Source organism: Somniosus microcephalus, chromosome 4 (genome assembly GCF_052327205.1).
Source record: "Somniosus microcephalus isolate GS21.2 chromosome 4, FLI_Smic_1.0, whole genome shotgun sequence".
NCBI classification, from domain to species: Eukaryota; Metazoa; Chordata; class Chondrichthyes; order Squaliformes; family Somniosidae; genus Somniosus; species Somniosus microcephalus.
Genome location: NC_140990.1, coordinates 265939251 through 265953439, shown reverse-complemented (window position 1 = coordinate 265953439; position 14189 = coordinate 265939251). Strand labels below are relative to the sequence as shown.

The following is a 14189-nucleotide window of genomic DNA, read 5'->3' as shown; positions in this document are numbered from 1 at the left end:
CTACACTTCCTCCCACCCCGCCTCCTGTAAGGACTCTATTCCATTCTCCCAGTTTCTCCATCTCCACCGCATCTGCTCCGACGATGCCACCTTCCACACCAGTGCTTCTGACATGTCTTCCTTTTTCCTCAACCGAGGATTCCCCTCTACCGTGGTTGACACGGCCCTCGACCGTGTCCGTTCTATCTCCCGCACTTCTGCCCTCACCCCTGCCCCTCCCTCCCGGAACCACGATAGGGTTCCCCTTGTCCTCACCTTTCACCCCACCAGCCTCCACATTCAACGGATCATCCTCCACCATTTCCGCCACCTCCAACGTGATCCCACCACCAAACGCATCTTCCCCTCCCCTTTCAGCATTCCGTAGGGACTGCTCCCTCCGAGACACCCTAGTCCACTCCTCTATCACCCCCAGCACCCCTTCCCCTTCGCTCGGCACCTTCCCGTGCAAGCGCAGGAGATGCAACACCTGCCCTTATACCTCCCCCCCTTCCCACTGTCCAGGGCCCCAAACACCCCTTCCAGGTGAAACAGCGATTTACTTGTACTTCTTGCAATCTAGTATACTGTATTCGCTGCTCACGACGTGGTCTCCTCTACATTGGGGAGACCAAACGCAGATTGGGTGACTGCTTTGCGGAACACCTCCGTTCAGTCCGTAAGGATGACCCCGAGCTTCCGGTTGCCTGTCATTTTAATTCACTGCCCCATTCCCACTCAAACTTCACTGTACTCGGGCTCTTGCATTGTTCCACAGAAGCTCAGCGTAAGCTCGAGGAACAGCACCTCATCTTCCGATTAGGCACTTTACAACCTTCCGGACTCAATGGGCCAGAAATTCCAGGCCAGAAGCGTGAGTACGGTCGGGTTACTCACGCATCTGGCCGTTGGAAATGCCAGCGTTCAGCAGGAACAGCGCATGCGGGGAACGCCGGCATTTCCAGACCCAAGGTCTATTCACAGCGCGTGCGACTGCACAGGCAGCGCTTGCGCAGTGAACTTTGTAGATTTCACTGATGGATTCAGTGAGGGTAAGTCCCTAGAACTTGCACTTGAAAAAAGCAAGTGTAAAGTTGTTCATTGGCTGGGGAAGGAGATATATTTTATGGAGGAGCTTATGAAATGCAATATTTAGGTTTGGGAAAGGGAGGGAAGTTATTTTAAGAAATTTTAACTAAGTTTTAAACTTTAATTTTTTTTTTAAACGGGTTTTCAGAACGGTAGGTAGAAGGAGCAATTGTGGCTGTGTGAATGGAATGTGAGAATGAGTTATGTATGTATGTCCACATATATTCCTTTACGTATATGTATGTATGTTTTATATTCCTTGACTAATGTGTATGAATGTATATTTTTAATTATGATTTTCCAATAAGTTACTTTCTCTGAAAGTCATAATTAAATAATACATTCATACACATAAGTAAAGGAATATATACATAACACGCAAAGGAATATATACAGACATACATACTTTCAGAAGCTCCACGATAAGAAATATCTTCCTCCGCAGCCTCTGGAGCAACTGTACCCATGCTTTTTTCATGTGTAAGTTGTAATGACTGGACCTCACTGAAAGCATTAATGAAAGCGGCGAATTATACTGCGCACGCGCTGCCTGTGCAGTCGCACGCGTTCTGCCTCTGAACCCCTTCGTTCAGAGGACAGGAAATGCCGGTTTTCCCCACATGCACTGTGCATGCTGAAAACCGGCATTTCATCCGGCCAGATGCGTAAGTACCCCGACCGTACTAGCGCATTTGGAAGGGAATTACTGGGCCAACATTTTACATGTCAATAAAATAAAAAATTTAACAATTGCACAACTTGCCCCCTCGCACCTGCGACTGAGGGTCCAAGGAGGTGCATTGCGCAAGAGGTCATCATCGTACGTATCCTCACACTGTTCCCTTTGGGGAACTGTATGAAGTGGTGGAAGGATTTATGGCCGTGATTAACGCTCATTCCGTGACCGTAACCATCTTTGAACCAGCCATTAGGGTGGTTAGTCCTATGGCGGGCGGGTTTTACGGGCTCCCACAACCCATCTGATGGGGGGGGGGCCACCAACACCCACGGACGCAAGCATCCCGCTGGATGTCCACCCAGAATTTAAAGTTGGAGCTCCGACTCCACTTGCCGGGACTGTCTGGAGTGGGGTTCAAAACCCTACTCCTTCTGGCCCAGCGGCGGGGATGCTTACTGCTACGCAAAAGGCCCACTCCGCACAAAAGGTGACACCCATACGTTTCCTGCGCCTTTTCCCTCCCCGTGACTGGAGCCCTATGCTGCCATTTCACGTTGCTAATTGGATTGGGCCTTTGTCATAGCGGTAGGATCCCCGCCGCTGGGCCAGATCAGGGTAGGGTTTCGAACCCCGCTCCAGACAGTCCCGGCAAGTGGAGTCGGAGCTCCGGCTCTAAATTCTGGGTTGACATCCAGTGGGATATTTGCGTCCGTGGGTGTGGGTGGCCCCCCCTCCTTGTATAGCTTGTGGGAGCCCGTAAAACCCTCCCGCCATAGGACTAACTGCCCTAATGGCTGGTTCAAAGATGGTTACGGTCACGGAATGAGCGTTAATCATGGCCATAAATCCTTCCACCACTTCATACAGTTCCCCAAAGGGAACAGTGTGAAGACACGTATGATGACGACATTGCTAAATAAATAAATGGAATTTAAAAAAAATCTTTTAGGGCTTTTAAAAGTCTTTAAATTGCTTTAATTCTCTTTAAAACTACTTCAGATTACTCAAAATAATGTAAACATTTTAAAAAGTTTATAAAAGTTACCAAAATCTTCAAAAAACTTCCAAAAACCTATTTAAACTGCTGCTTTGCATGTAAAAATCCTTAGCAGCTTGACAGAAACATTGGGGGCGTGTCCAGTGAAACTGAGACCTCAAGGGGCGTGTCTCACTTACACTGCACGCTCCTGGCTTCGCGCTGGCTGCACTCCTGGGCGGCGTGACGTCATACGCTGCCCGGGAATGTGCTTTCTATTTCTGCAAGTTCAGGCGTCCCAGAAGCTGATCGGCACGAGCGCGGGGTAAGTGCAAATACGGGGCTTGCACGCGCTGCAAGCCCCGTTCTGGAATTTCTGGGCCAATATCGAATTTCAGATCATAACCTCGGCCCCAATTACATTTTTACTTATTTTTTATCCACACCTTTGTTTTGGCCCTCCCCCCCTCTTTTTCTCTCCCACATGGCAGCTGTCTCCCATTCTGCCAGCGCATTTCACACCTAATCTAGAGCCGTCTTTTGTCTCCACTAGTCCTATCACCATCTCGTCTCGCTTTGAATACCTCTTAATGTCTCTTCACTTCTCTTTTGTTCTCTCCCAGCCCCCAAACTGGCCTTTTAATTTGTTTCATTTCCTATGCTTTTTCAATCTTGACAAAGGGTTTCGAGCTGAAACGTTGACTCTATTTCTCTCTCCACAGATGTTGCCTGGCCTGCTGAGTTTTTCCAGCATTTTCTGTTGCAACAGTGTAATTGATTGATTTCTACTACTTGCTTCAAAATTGCTATTGTACATTGGACAAAATTTTGCTATAGCAGGAAAGAAAATAAAAGAAAGACTTGCATTTATATACCGTCTTTCACGACCACCGGATGTCCCAAAGTGCTTTACAACCAATGAAGTATTTTTTGAAGTGTAGTCACTGTTGTAATGTAGGAAACGTGGCAGCCAATTTGCGCAGAGCTAGCTCCCACAAACAGCAATGTGATAATGACCAGGTAATCTGTTTTTTAGTGGTGTTGATTGAGGGATAAATATTGGCCAGGACACCGGGGATAACAGGAATCCTCTTGACAGATCATCCGCCTGCCCGGGTGAAGGGCCTCCGTGGGCAGGGATTTGCGCTTTCTGCACAACTTCCGCCCGCTGAAAACCTTTAAAAATCTTACGCCTGGTAAAAGCAGGCATAAGGCCTGCTTTTACCAGCATAAGAGTTTAAAAAAATAAAAAATATTTTTTTTTCACTCATTTATAATTTAAAAATACTTTTAAAAAAGGTAAGTTTAATTTTAGCCCCATGAAAACAACTTAATTATTTTTTTCAAAATAATGGCCCACGTGATCCCAGGGGTGCTTGCGAACCACATGCGCCCCTGGGGTACCTGGGCCTCTGCGCATTTCGTAGAGCAGAGGCCCAGGATCGGAAGTCTCGGGACCTATGGAGCCAGCAGGCAAGTGCATAGATTTTTTCCAATTGGAGGCATCCGCACGCAGGAAGCCTCCGATCGGAAATTCAGGGCCATTGTCAAATCAGATACAGAAAGAGAAATAAAGAGGGGGAAAGGAAGTTTGGATTAAGAGAGAGAACAAAAAGAAACAGAAGGAAAAAGGAAAAAAAAGGAAAACAATTAAAACCTGAAAGAATGAGTCTCCACACTTGTAATAGTTCATTTTCAGTGCCAGAGAGGTTGTTTGGCAGTAATTAATATTTATCACGTCATTAAAAGAGTACTTAAACTGGAATGGACAAGACTTAACTTTCTTTGGCGAGTTTAGTTCGTATCTGTCACGCAAATACAGCAACTTCACGCCATTCAATGCATTTCAATGGTGAAACAGTTTCTTCTTATTTATTCCATCAAAATCCTTCAAGATTTTGAACGCCTCTATAAAACCTCCCCTTAACCCCATTTTCTCTAGTCTCTCCATGTAACTGAAGTCTTTCATCCCTGGTACCATTCTAGTAAATTTCCTCTGCAACCCCTCTAAGGGCTTGACATCCTTCCCAAAATGTGGTGCCCAGAATGGGCCACAATACTCCAGTTGAGGCCTAAGGTTTAGCATAACTTCCTTGTGTTTGTACTCTATCCCTCTGTTTATAAGGCCAAGGATCCCATATAACTTTTCAACAGCAAAGAAAGAAAGAAAGACTTGCATTTCTATAGCGCCTTTCACGACCACCAGAAGTCTCAAAGCGCTTTACAGCCAATGAAGTACTTTTTGAAGAGTAGTGTCACAGTTGTAATGTGGGAATTCTTAACTTGTCCTGCCACCTTCAAAGACTTGTATATGTACACTCCAAGCCTCTTTGTTCCTGCACCCCTTTAACATTGTACCATTTAGCTCATATTACCGCCTCATTCTTTCCACCAAAATTTATCACTTCACACTTCTCTGCAATAAATTTCAACTGCCATGTGTCTGGCCATTTCACCAGTCTGTCTATGTCCTTCTGAAGTATGTTACTATCCTCCTCACTGTTTACTGCATTTCCAAGTTTCGTGTCATCTGCAAACTTTGAAATTATGCCCTGTATACCCAAGTCCGGGTCATTAATATATATCAAAAAGAGCAGTGGTCCCAACACTGACCCCTAGGAGACACCACTGCACTCTTCTCTCCAGTCTAAAAAATAGCCATTGACCACTACGCTCTGCTTTCTGTCCTTTGGCCAATTTCATATCCATGCAGTCACTGTCCTTTTACTCTCATGGGCTTCAATTTTGCTAACCAATCTATTATGTGATACTTTATGAAACACCTTTTGAAAGCCCATATACACAACATCAACAGCACTACCCTCATCCATCCTCTTCATTACTTCATTAATGTACTTGTAAAGTCTTCTGTCAGCGTGGCTCTAGGCTTTTCCAGTGAAACATTGAATGTCTGTCATGTCAGGAGGTCATGCTGAAAATGTACTTCGACTAAAATTAAATTAATGCCAATAGCACTAAAGTCATATGCAGTTATAAAGGAAGGTAAATTTTGAATATAAGTTGAGTACCCTAACTCACGTTAGCTAAGATTTGCGACAGTTATTTGCTTCTTGTGATAGCTGCATCATTGATGTCAAGTGGTGTTAATCAATTTGAGTATGGGACTCAAATTTCTTAAACTGTAAAGTGGCGGGCAGAGCTTTGTTAAATACACTACATCAATCAAGTTGTTCTTGCATCTGTTAAAGTAACCAAGCTGATTCATTCAAATCTAGACATGGAAGTAAACCTATCTGATAACAAACCAGGAGACAGGTAGGTAAAATTAACGTAATTTTAATGTAACCCCACTATTCAAAAAAGGTGGTAGAGAGAAAACGGTATGACATCGGTAGTGGGGAAAATGCTCGAGTCCATTATAAAAGATGTAATAGCAGAGCACTTGGAAAACAGTGACAGGATCGGACAAAGTCAGCATGGATTTACAAAAGGTAAATTGTGCTTGACTAATCTACTGGAATTTTTTGAGGATGTAACTGGTAGAATAGATAAGGGAGAACCAGTGGATGTGGTGTATTTGGACTTTCAGAAGGCTTTCGATAAGGTCCCGCATAAGAGATTAGCGTGTAAAGTTAAAGCAATGGGATTGGGGGTAAGCTACTGACTTGGATAGAGAACTGGTTGGCAGACAGGAAGCAAAGAGTTGGAATAAACGGGTCTTTCTCCGAGTGGCAGGCAGTGACTAGTGGGGTACCGCAGGGATCGGTCCTAGGACCCCAGCTATTCACAATATATATTAATGATCTAGACGAGGGAACTAGATGTAATATCTCCACGTTTGTAGACAACACAAAGCTGAGTGTGTGTGTGTGCTGTGAGGAGGATGCAGAGAAACTCCAGTATGATTTGGATAGGTTGGGTGATTGGGCAGAAGCATGGCAGATGCAGTATAATGTGGATAAATGCGAGGTTATCCACTTTGGTGGCAAAAACAGGAAGGCAGATTATTATCTGAACGGCAATAGATTGGGAGAAGGGGAAGTGCAACGAGACCTGGGTGTCCTTCTACACCAGTCGCTGAAGGTAAGCATGCAGGTGCAGCAGGCAGTTAAGAAGGCAAATGGTATGTTGGCCTTCATAGCGAGAGGATTTGAGTACAGGAGCAAGGATGTCTTGCTGCAGTTGTACAGGGCCTTGGTGAGACCACACCTTGAGTATTGTGTGCAGTTTTGGTCGCCTTATCTGAGGAAGGATGCTCTTGCCATGGAGGGAGTGCAGCGAAGATTCACCAGACTGATACATGGGATGGCAGGAATGACGTATGAGGAGAGATTGGGTCGATTGGGCTTATATTTGCTGGAGTTTAGAAGAATGAGAGGGGATCTCATTGAAACTTACAAAATTCTAACAGGACTAGACAGACTAGATGCAGGAAGGATGTTCCTGATGGCGGGGGAGTCCAGAACCAGGGGTCACAATCTAAAGATAAGGGGTAAGCCATTTAGGACAGAGATGAGGAGGAATTTCTTCACCCAGAGAGTGGTGAACCTGTGGAATTCTCTACCACACAAGGCCGTTGAGGCCAATTCATTAAATATATTCAAGAAAGAGTTAGATATATTTCTTAAGGCTAAAGGGATCAAAGGATATGGGGAGAAAGCAGGGACAGGGTACTGAATTTGGATGATCAGCCATGATCTCATTAAATAGCGGAGCAGGCTCGAGGGGCCGAATGGCCTACTCCTGCTGCTATCTTCTATGTTTCTATATTAACATTATATCCCCTCGAGTGTTCATGGCCTTTTTCAAGTGCTTAATGCCCCTCCCAATCTCGTGCTCTCTGGCCTCAGGTTGCTTTCCAAATGCTCGCTGGCCCCATACCCTTACTACTCCCGCGAGTATTCACTTGCACCAGCCCTCTCTCCAATTGATCACCAGCTCCAACATGCCAATTGCTCTTTCCCAATGTCCCCTGCTCCATGAGTGCTCATTGGCCTCCATCTTCCTATGCTTCAAAATCCATCTCCTCTTTCCAAGTCATTGCAAGCCCCAGATGCCACTCCTGAACATTTCTGTGCCCCAATCTCAAACCCTTGCCCCACTGAATTCTCATTCCCAGCTCCCCAAATACCCTATTCTAGGAACAATTTTTCATTTGTGAGCCTAGACACTGGGTGTTGGCAAGCTATTCAGCAGTGGTAGATGGGAGGCAATACAGCAGTCTGCACTTCATCCATCATCCACAAATGTGCACCTCACAGGAGAGGTAACTATATAAATGATAAACCTGTTTTTTTTTCTGTTTGGTAGCCCATGGGTCTAAAGGACATTGCAGCTCAGCTAATACCTACGATGTTCCTGGCCCCTATAGTTGTGAACGTCACCTCATGCTGCATTTACCCACTGAACAACCAAGGAGCAAGCCAAAAACATCTTTGATAATCTCATGAACTTTTTTTAAAAGATCATTTTTCATTTTTCTGTAAATGGAAGTTACTTTACTAAAACTAAAAGATAAATCTCTTTCGCTTTAGATAAAGCAATGCTATGCTGAGAAGCAACGTAGGGGGGAAGCGTTAGAACAAAGATACCAACAGCGACTTGAAGAACTGAAAAATGAAATGGCAAAGCAAGCTAAAAAGGACAGGGAGCGGTAAGAATTAATTGCCAGTTCTACAGTTAAATGTTTCCTTCTACTATCTAGTGCTTTTGCTTTTCAAGATTACACACCAAAATTCAAATATATCTGTAGCATTGCACAGCTGCACATGCACCATGTTTCTCAGTGTGGAAGCAATTGATTGGTTTTTTCTCCCTTTAGTGATACTATACTGCGAAGGATGGAGTGAAAGTGTTTATTTTTTCATCAATTTTCAATGCAGCATGGTAATGTGTTTCAAGCAGGAGAAGATTATTGGTCTATTTAGCCTCCCTATGCCCTTTCTTTCCTGTCATATCCCAACATAATTAATCACGTCCCCTCAGATGTCAGCAACTTGTCTATTACTTTTATGAAACTCCTTAAAGTTTCATGTTCAGCCACCTGCACTGGCAAATTGCTTTGTTTTCTTGTCCTTCTATCGTAAAGGTGTTGACTCTTGGAACGCACTTCCACAGGCTCCAGAACCCTCTTTGGAAATTAAATAGAAAGTAAAATGGGCAGGGTATAAAATGGGCAGCCAATCTGATTGAGTCAGTTTCCCACCGAGCAGGTTAGGTTAAAATTACCCCCCAAATCTAGAACTTTCTTGGTATGTACGACTCGGCTAGTATGACTCGGCTATTCATTGGAAAACTCACTGAGCCATCAGGGAAGCCATAGGAAATCAGTTTTTAATGAAGCATAAGGATGGCTGATATGAAAAAATATAAATGTTACACTGTTAAAGTGGCTGGTGTTCTTTTTGAGGTTGGACAGAGTAAAGTAAGGTTTACTTTGAGTTCTCAGAGTTTTATTTCCTACCACTGACACTTTGACGAGTTATTAAAATTGACTTTTGGTGGAAAAGGTGTGAAGAAAATGTGAGAGAGTGAGAGAACCAACGGAGTGTGGATTGTGAAGGGCCGGTGTAGGACAGAGTGAGGTATGGGAGGGATGTATGAAAGGTGAAAAAGACTGTCAGGAACAGGTGGACTTCTCTGTTTTTGATATGTTCGTGTTTCATTACAATTTTATTTCTTTGCTGTTTTTGTCCATATATACAGTAATTTATTTTGATACATCTTCCTGACATCAGTTTATTGCTGAGGCAAGCAGAGTGCAAAACAATGGGGATGGCAATAGCTAATAGTGGTATCAAGAGCTTGAAATGTGAAAATGGAGCTATTATTGTAATTTTATTTTATAGTCCAGAGACCCTATTTGTTGGTTTGCCATTTTTATAATCTTCCTTATTACAGTGGTATGATCTGTAGAAGTCCTAATGAAGGTACATTTTATATGTTCTTTTTCAGAATATACTTTATTTTCTATTGTCAATGGATAGTATTTACTGTCAAAAGTTTGCTAATTTGCATTAATACTGTAATTTTAATTTCACTTTAAAAAGAGAAACTTATATAAAAGTAGGTAAATTGGAGAGGTTACAGAGGGGAACAACAAGAATGATCCTGGTTGTAAAAGGAATGAGCAATAAAGAATGATTAAAGAAGCTTAAGTTCTACAGAGAAGGTTAAGGGTCCCTCATTACGGCATATAAAGGCAAATTCAGCAAGGCTCTCTACTGTAGCAAAGCTAGATTGGAGCTCAAGTTGGAGATGGGATTATAAACTTAAAACTTCAAATCTCTGACCTATGTTCCTATCTAGCAAGACTTCACTCCAGGAGCACACTTCAGTGAATTTTCCCCATAAAGTATTAAATAATATAGTGAGGTGAACCCAGAATATTACTCCAACGCAACTGAAGCCAATATGATGAAGGAACATAAATTTAAATTAGGTAATAGAAAAATTCCTGGGGACTTGCTCCAAAGTTGGAAAGTTGGAATTGTGGCAGGGCAGGACTTCCAGCTACCAGTCTGCAATTGAATGCGGGTGCTCATGACTGTCCCAAATTGAATATGGGTGCTCATGACTCTTGCAAATTGAATATGGGTGCTCATGACTCTTGCAAATTGAATATGGGTGCTCATGACTCTTGCAAATTGAATATGGGTGCTCATGACTCTTGCAAATTGAATATGGGTGCTCATGCCAGTTTCAGCGCTATTGGGGCACCTGCTCAAGTGGTAGGAATATTGGAGTGGAACCTTGCTGCAACATTTAGGGGGATGGCTATTCCAGTTGGAGACACTTCGAACTGGGAGAAATTTTCAAAGGTGTCACTTTCCCAACAGCAATCAAATGATCTGTGATCAATTACCACTCAAAAAACAGCATTTGAAACACTTGTGGACCACACTTCCACCAGAATCTGGTCCTGGCACGCTAGTACACCTGCGTAGAATAATTGAATGATACAGCACAGTAGAAGGCCATTCGGCCCATCATACCTGTGCCGGCTCTTTGGCAGAACTATCCATTTAGTCCCACTCCCCTGCTCTTTCTCCATAGCCCTGTAACTTTATACCCTTCAGGTATTTATCAAATTCCCTTTTGAAAGTTACTATTGAATCTGCTTCCACCACCCTTTCAGGCAGTGATTTCCAGATCACAACAACATTTTTTTTCTCATGTTGCTTCTGGTTCTTTTGTCTATCATCTTAAATCTATGTTCTCTAGTTACCGAGTCTTCTGCCACTGGAAACAGTTTCTCCTTATTTACGCTATCAAAACTGTTCATGATTTTAAACACTTCTATCAAATCTCCTTTTAACCAACTCGGCTGTAAGGAGAACAACCCCAGCTTCTCCAGTTTCTCCACATAACTGAAGTCCCTGATCCCTGATACCAATCTCGCAAATCTCTTCTGCACCCTCTATAAGGCCTTGCCATCCTTCCTAAAGTGTGGTGCCCAGAATTGAACAGCTGAGGCCTAACTAGTATTTTATAAAGGATTAGCATAACTTCCCTACTTTTGTACTCTATGCCTCTATTAATAAAGCTAAAGATTGCATATGCTTGTTTAGCAGCCTTCTCAACTTGTCCTGCCACCTTCAAAGACTTGTGGACATATACCCCCAGGTCTCTCTGTTATTGCACTCCCTTTAAAATTGTACCATTTTGTTTATATTGTCTCTCCTCATTCTTCCAACTTCTCTGCATTATATTTCATCTGCCATGTGTCTGCCCATTTCACCAGTTTGTCTGTATCCTCCTGATGTCTGTTATAATCCTCCTCATTGTTTGCTACATTTTTTAATTCCATGTCATCTGCAAACTATGAAATTATGGCCTGTATGCCCAAGTCCAGGTCCATTAATATATATCAAAAAGAGCAGTGGTCTAAATACCAACCCCTGGGGAACACCACTGCATACTTCTCTCCAGTCTGAAAAACAAACATTCACCACTACTTTCTGCTTTCTGTTCCTTGGCCAATTTCATAACAATGCTGCAAGTGTCCCTTTAATCCCATGGGCTTTAATTTTTCTAACAAGTCTATTACGTGGTACTTTATCAAATGCCTTTTGAAAGTCCATATACACAACACTACCCTCCTCAACCTTCTCTGTTATTTCATCAAAGAAATCAATCAAGTTAGTCAAACACGATTAGTCTTTAACAAATCTGTGCTGACTTTCATTTATTAGCCCATACTTTTCCAAGTGTTCATTAATTTTGTCCCAGATTATTGCCTCTATAAGTTTCCCCACCACCAACTTTAGGCTGACTGGCCTATAATTGCCGGGTTTATCTCGCTCCCCTTTTTTGAACAGGGGTGTAACATTTGCAATCCTCCAGTCCTTTGGCACCACCCCCATATCTAAGGAGGATTGGAAGATTATGCCCAGAACCTCCATAATTTCCACCTTTACTTCCCTCCGTAACCTAGGGTGCATCCTATCCAGACCCGGTGAATTTTCTACTTTGAGTACTGCCAACCTTTCAAGTACCTCCTCTTTATTTTTATCCTCTTCAATATCGCTACTACCTCCTCCTTTACTGCAACATTGGCAGCATCCTCTTTTCTAGTAAAGACAAGCAAAGTATTCATTAGTGTCTCAGCTATGCCATCTGCCTCCATATGATCTCAGTTTTGGTCTCTAATCGGCCCCACCCTTCCTTTAACTACCCTTTTACTATTTCTATGTTTATAAAAGACTTTTGGGCTCCCTTTTATGTTAACCGCTAATCTATTCTCATACTCTCTCTTTGCCCCTCTTATTCCCTTTTTTAGATCCCCTCTGTACTTTCTGTATTCAGCTTGGTTCTCTACTATATTATGAACCTTGCATTTGTCATAAGCCTCTTTTATTTGTTTCATTTTTAACATCTATATCTTTAATCATCCAATGAGTTCTAGCTTTGGAAGCCCTTCCTTTCCCCCTCATGGGAATGTGTCTACTCTGTACCCGAACCATATCCTCTTTGAAGCCCATTGTTCAATTACAGTTTTGATTCCAATTTTTGATTCCAATCAACCTGAATTGACTGAAATTAGCCCTCCTCCAAGTATTTTATACTTGATTGTTCCTTGTCCTTTTTCATAACTATTCTAAACATGATGATTTTATGATCACTGTTTCCCAAATGCTCCCCCATTGAAACATGCTCCACTTGTCCCACTTCATTCCCCAAAACTAGGTCCAGCACTGCTTCCTTCCTCGTTGGGCTGGAAACACACTGATGAAGAAAGTTCTCTTGTACACATTTCAGGAATTCCTCCCCCTCTTTGCCCTTTACACTGTTACTATCCCAGTCTATATTAGGAAACAAAGTCCCCCATTACCACTACTCTATTTTTCTTGCATATTTCTGTAATTTGCCTGCAAATTTACACCTCTTTCTCCTTCCCACTATTTGGTGGCCTATAGTATATGCCCAGTAGCATAATAGCCCCTCTGTTGTTCCTTAATTCTAACCAAATAGATTCTGGGCTAAACATTTGTGGCTGCCACGAGAGTTGCCAGTGTCACCACGGCCTCGGGTTAACGGCCGCTGAAAATGGACGAAGCACTACTGGAGATAAATTCGCTCTGGGGGCTTAAGATTTTTAGCCCAGCGCTAACTTACTATGTAACGCCCTCCTGGTGGCATTAGTGCAGGCATTGGAATCGAAGTTGTCATCCAGAAGCAGCGTTCGATGTTCCAACAGCCTCTGGAAGCAAGGCAATGGAGTTCGCTAGGCATTGTGGGAAATTAAAAGGGCAATGCCTTCTGAACTAATCAAAATAGAAATGATGTGAAAAAATGCAATTTTCAGCCCTTACTGCCTGTTAAAAAAAAAATTAACAAAAAAAAAGTCCTGAATGGGAGTCTTCAGTTCTTAAAGCTGAATTCCCTACCGAACCTCAAAAAATGGAAAAAGTGCTTCAGCGCTAATACAAATGGCTCAGTAAGCCAGGGAAAGGGGCACCCAGGGTCTCGCACGGAGCACTCCAGCTTTTTGCAGAGGGTCAACACTGCAAGACAGGCCCTCTACTCACAGGAGCCAGGAGACCCTCCAGAAAGAACAATGTGGGACCACATCACTGAGGCCAGCAGTGTCACCCCCACTGCCTGGCTCCAATGCCCAATGGTCAAGGTCAGTGAACGCATCTTCAAAAGCCATCTCCTACCAACTGTACCACTAGCCTCACACACTGCTCAATGCATGACTCCCCCACCCTCACCCACCTACCAACAATCTGTAACAATCACAAGGCACACCTCCCATTCCTAGCCTCACCTCACCCCCTTGGAGGAGACGGTGCTGGCCATTCTTGACAAGGGCATGACTGAGCCCTTGGCCAGTGGCGGGGCTGCAAGGATACAAGATGCTGGTATCCTCATACTTTATCCTCCTGCTGGCATACACCTCTTGCTTTCCTGCCCTTCACACCACAACTCCACCCTTGTGTCTTCCTCATTTCACACACCCAAGAAATGCAGCCTGCCCAGCCAGTGGTTGGCCAAGAAAAG

General features: G+C 43.4%; 1 protein-coding gene across 3 annotated transcripts in view; it reads left to right on the top strand.

Annotated features, from left to right (window-relative positions):
• Positions 1-14189, top strand: part of LOC147120432 (coiled-coil domain-containing protein 148-like) — a 152181-nt gene that overhangs the window by 119400 nt on the left and 18592 nt on the right. For all 3 annotated transcript variants that reach the window (XM_085986338.1, XM_085986339.1, XM_085986340.1), the window contains one exon: positions 8219-8337. In XM_085986338.1, coding sequence (XP_085842464.1) covers positions 8219-8337 — 119 coding nt within the window. The remainder of the gene's footprint in view (positions 1-8218; positions 8338-14189) is intronic.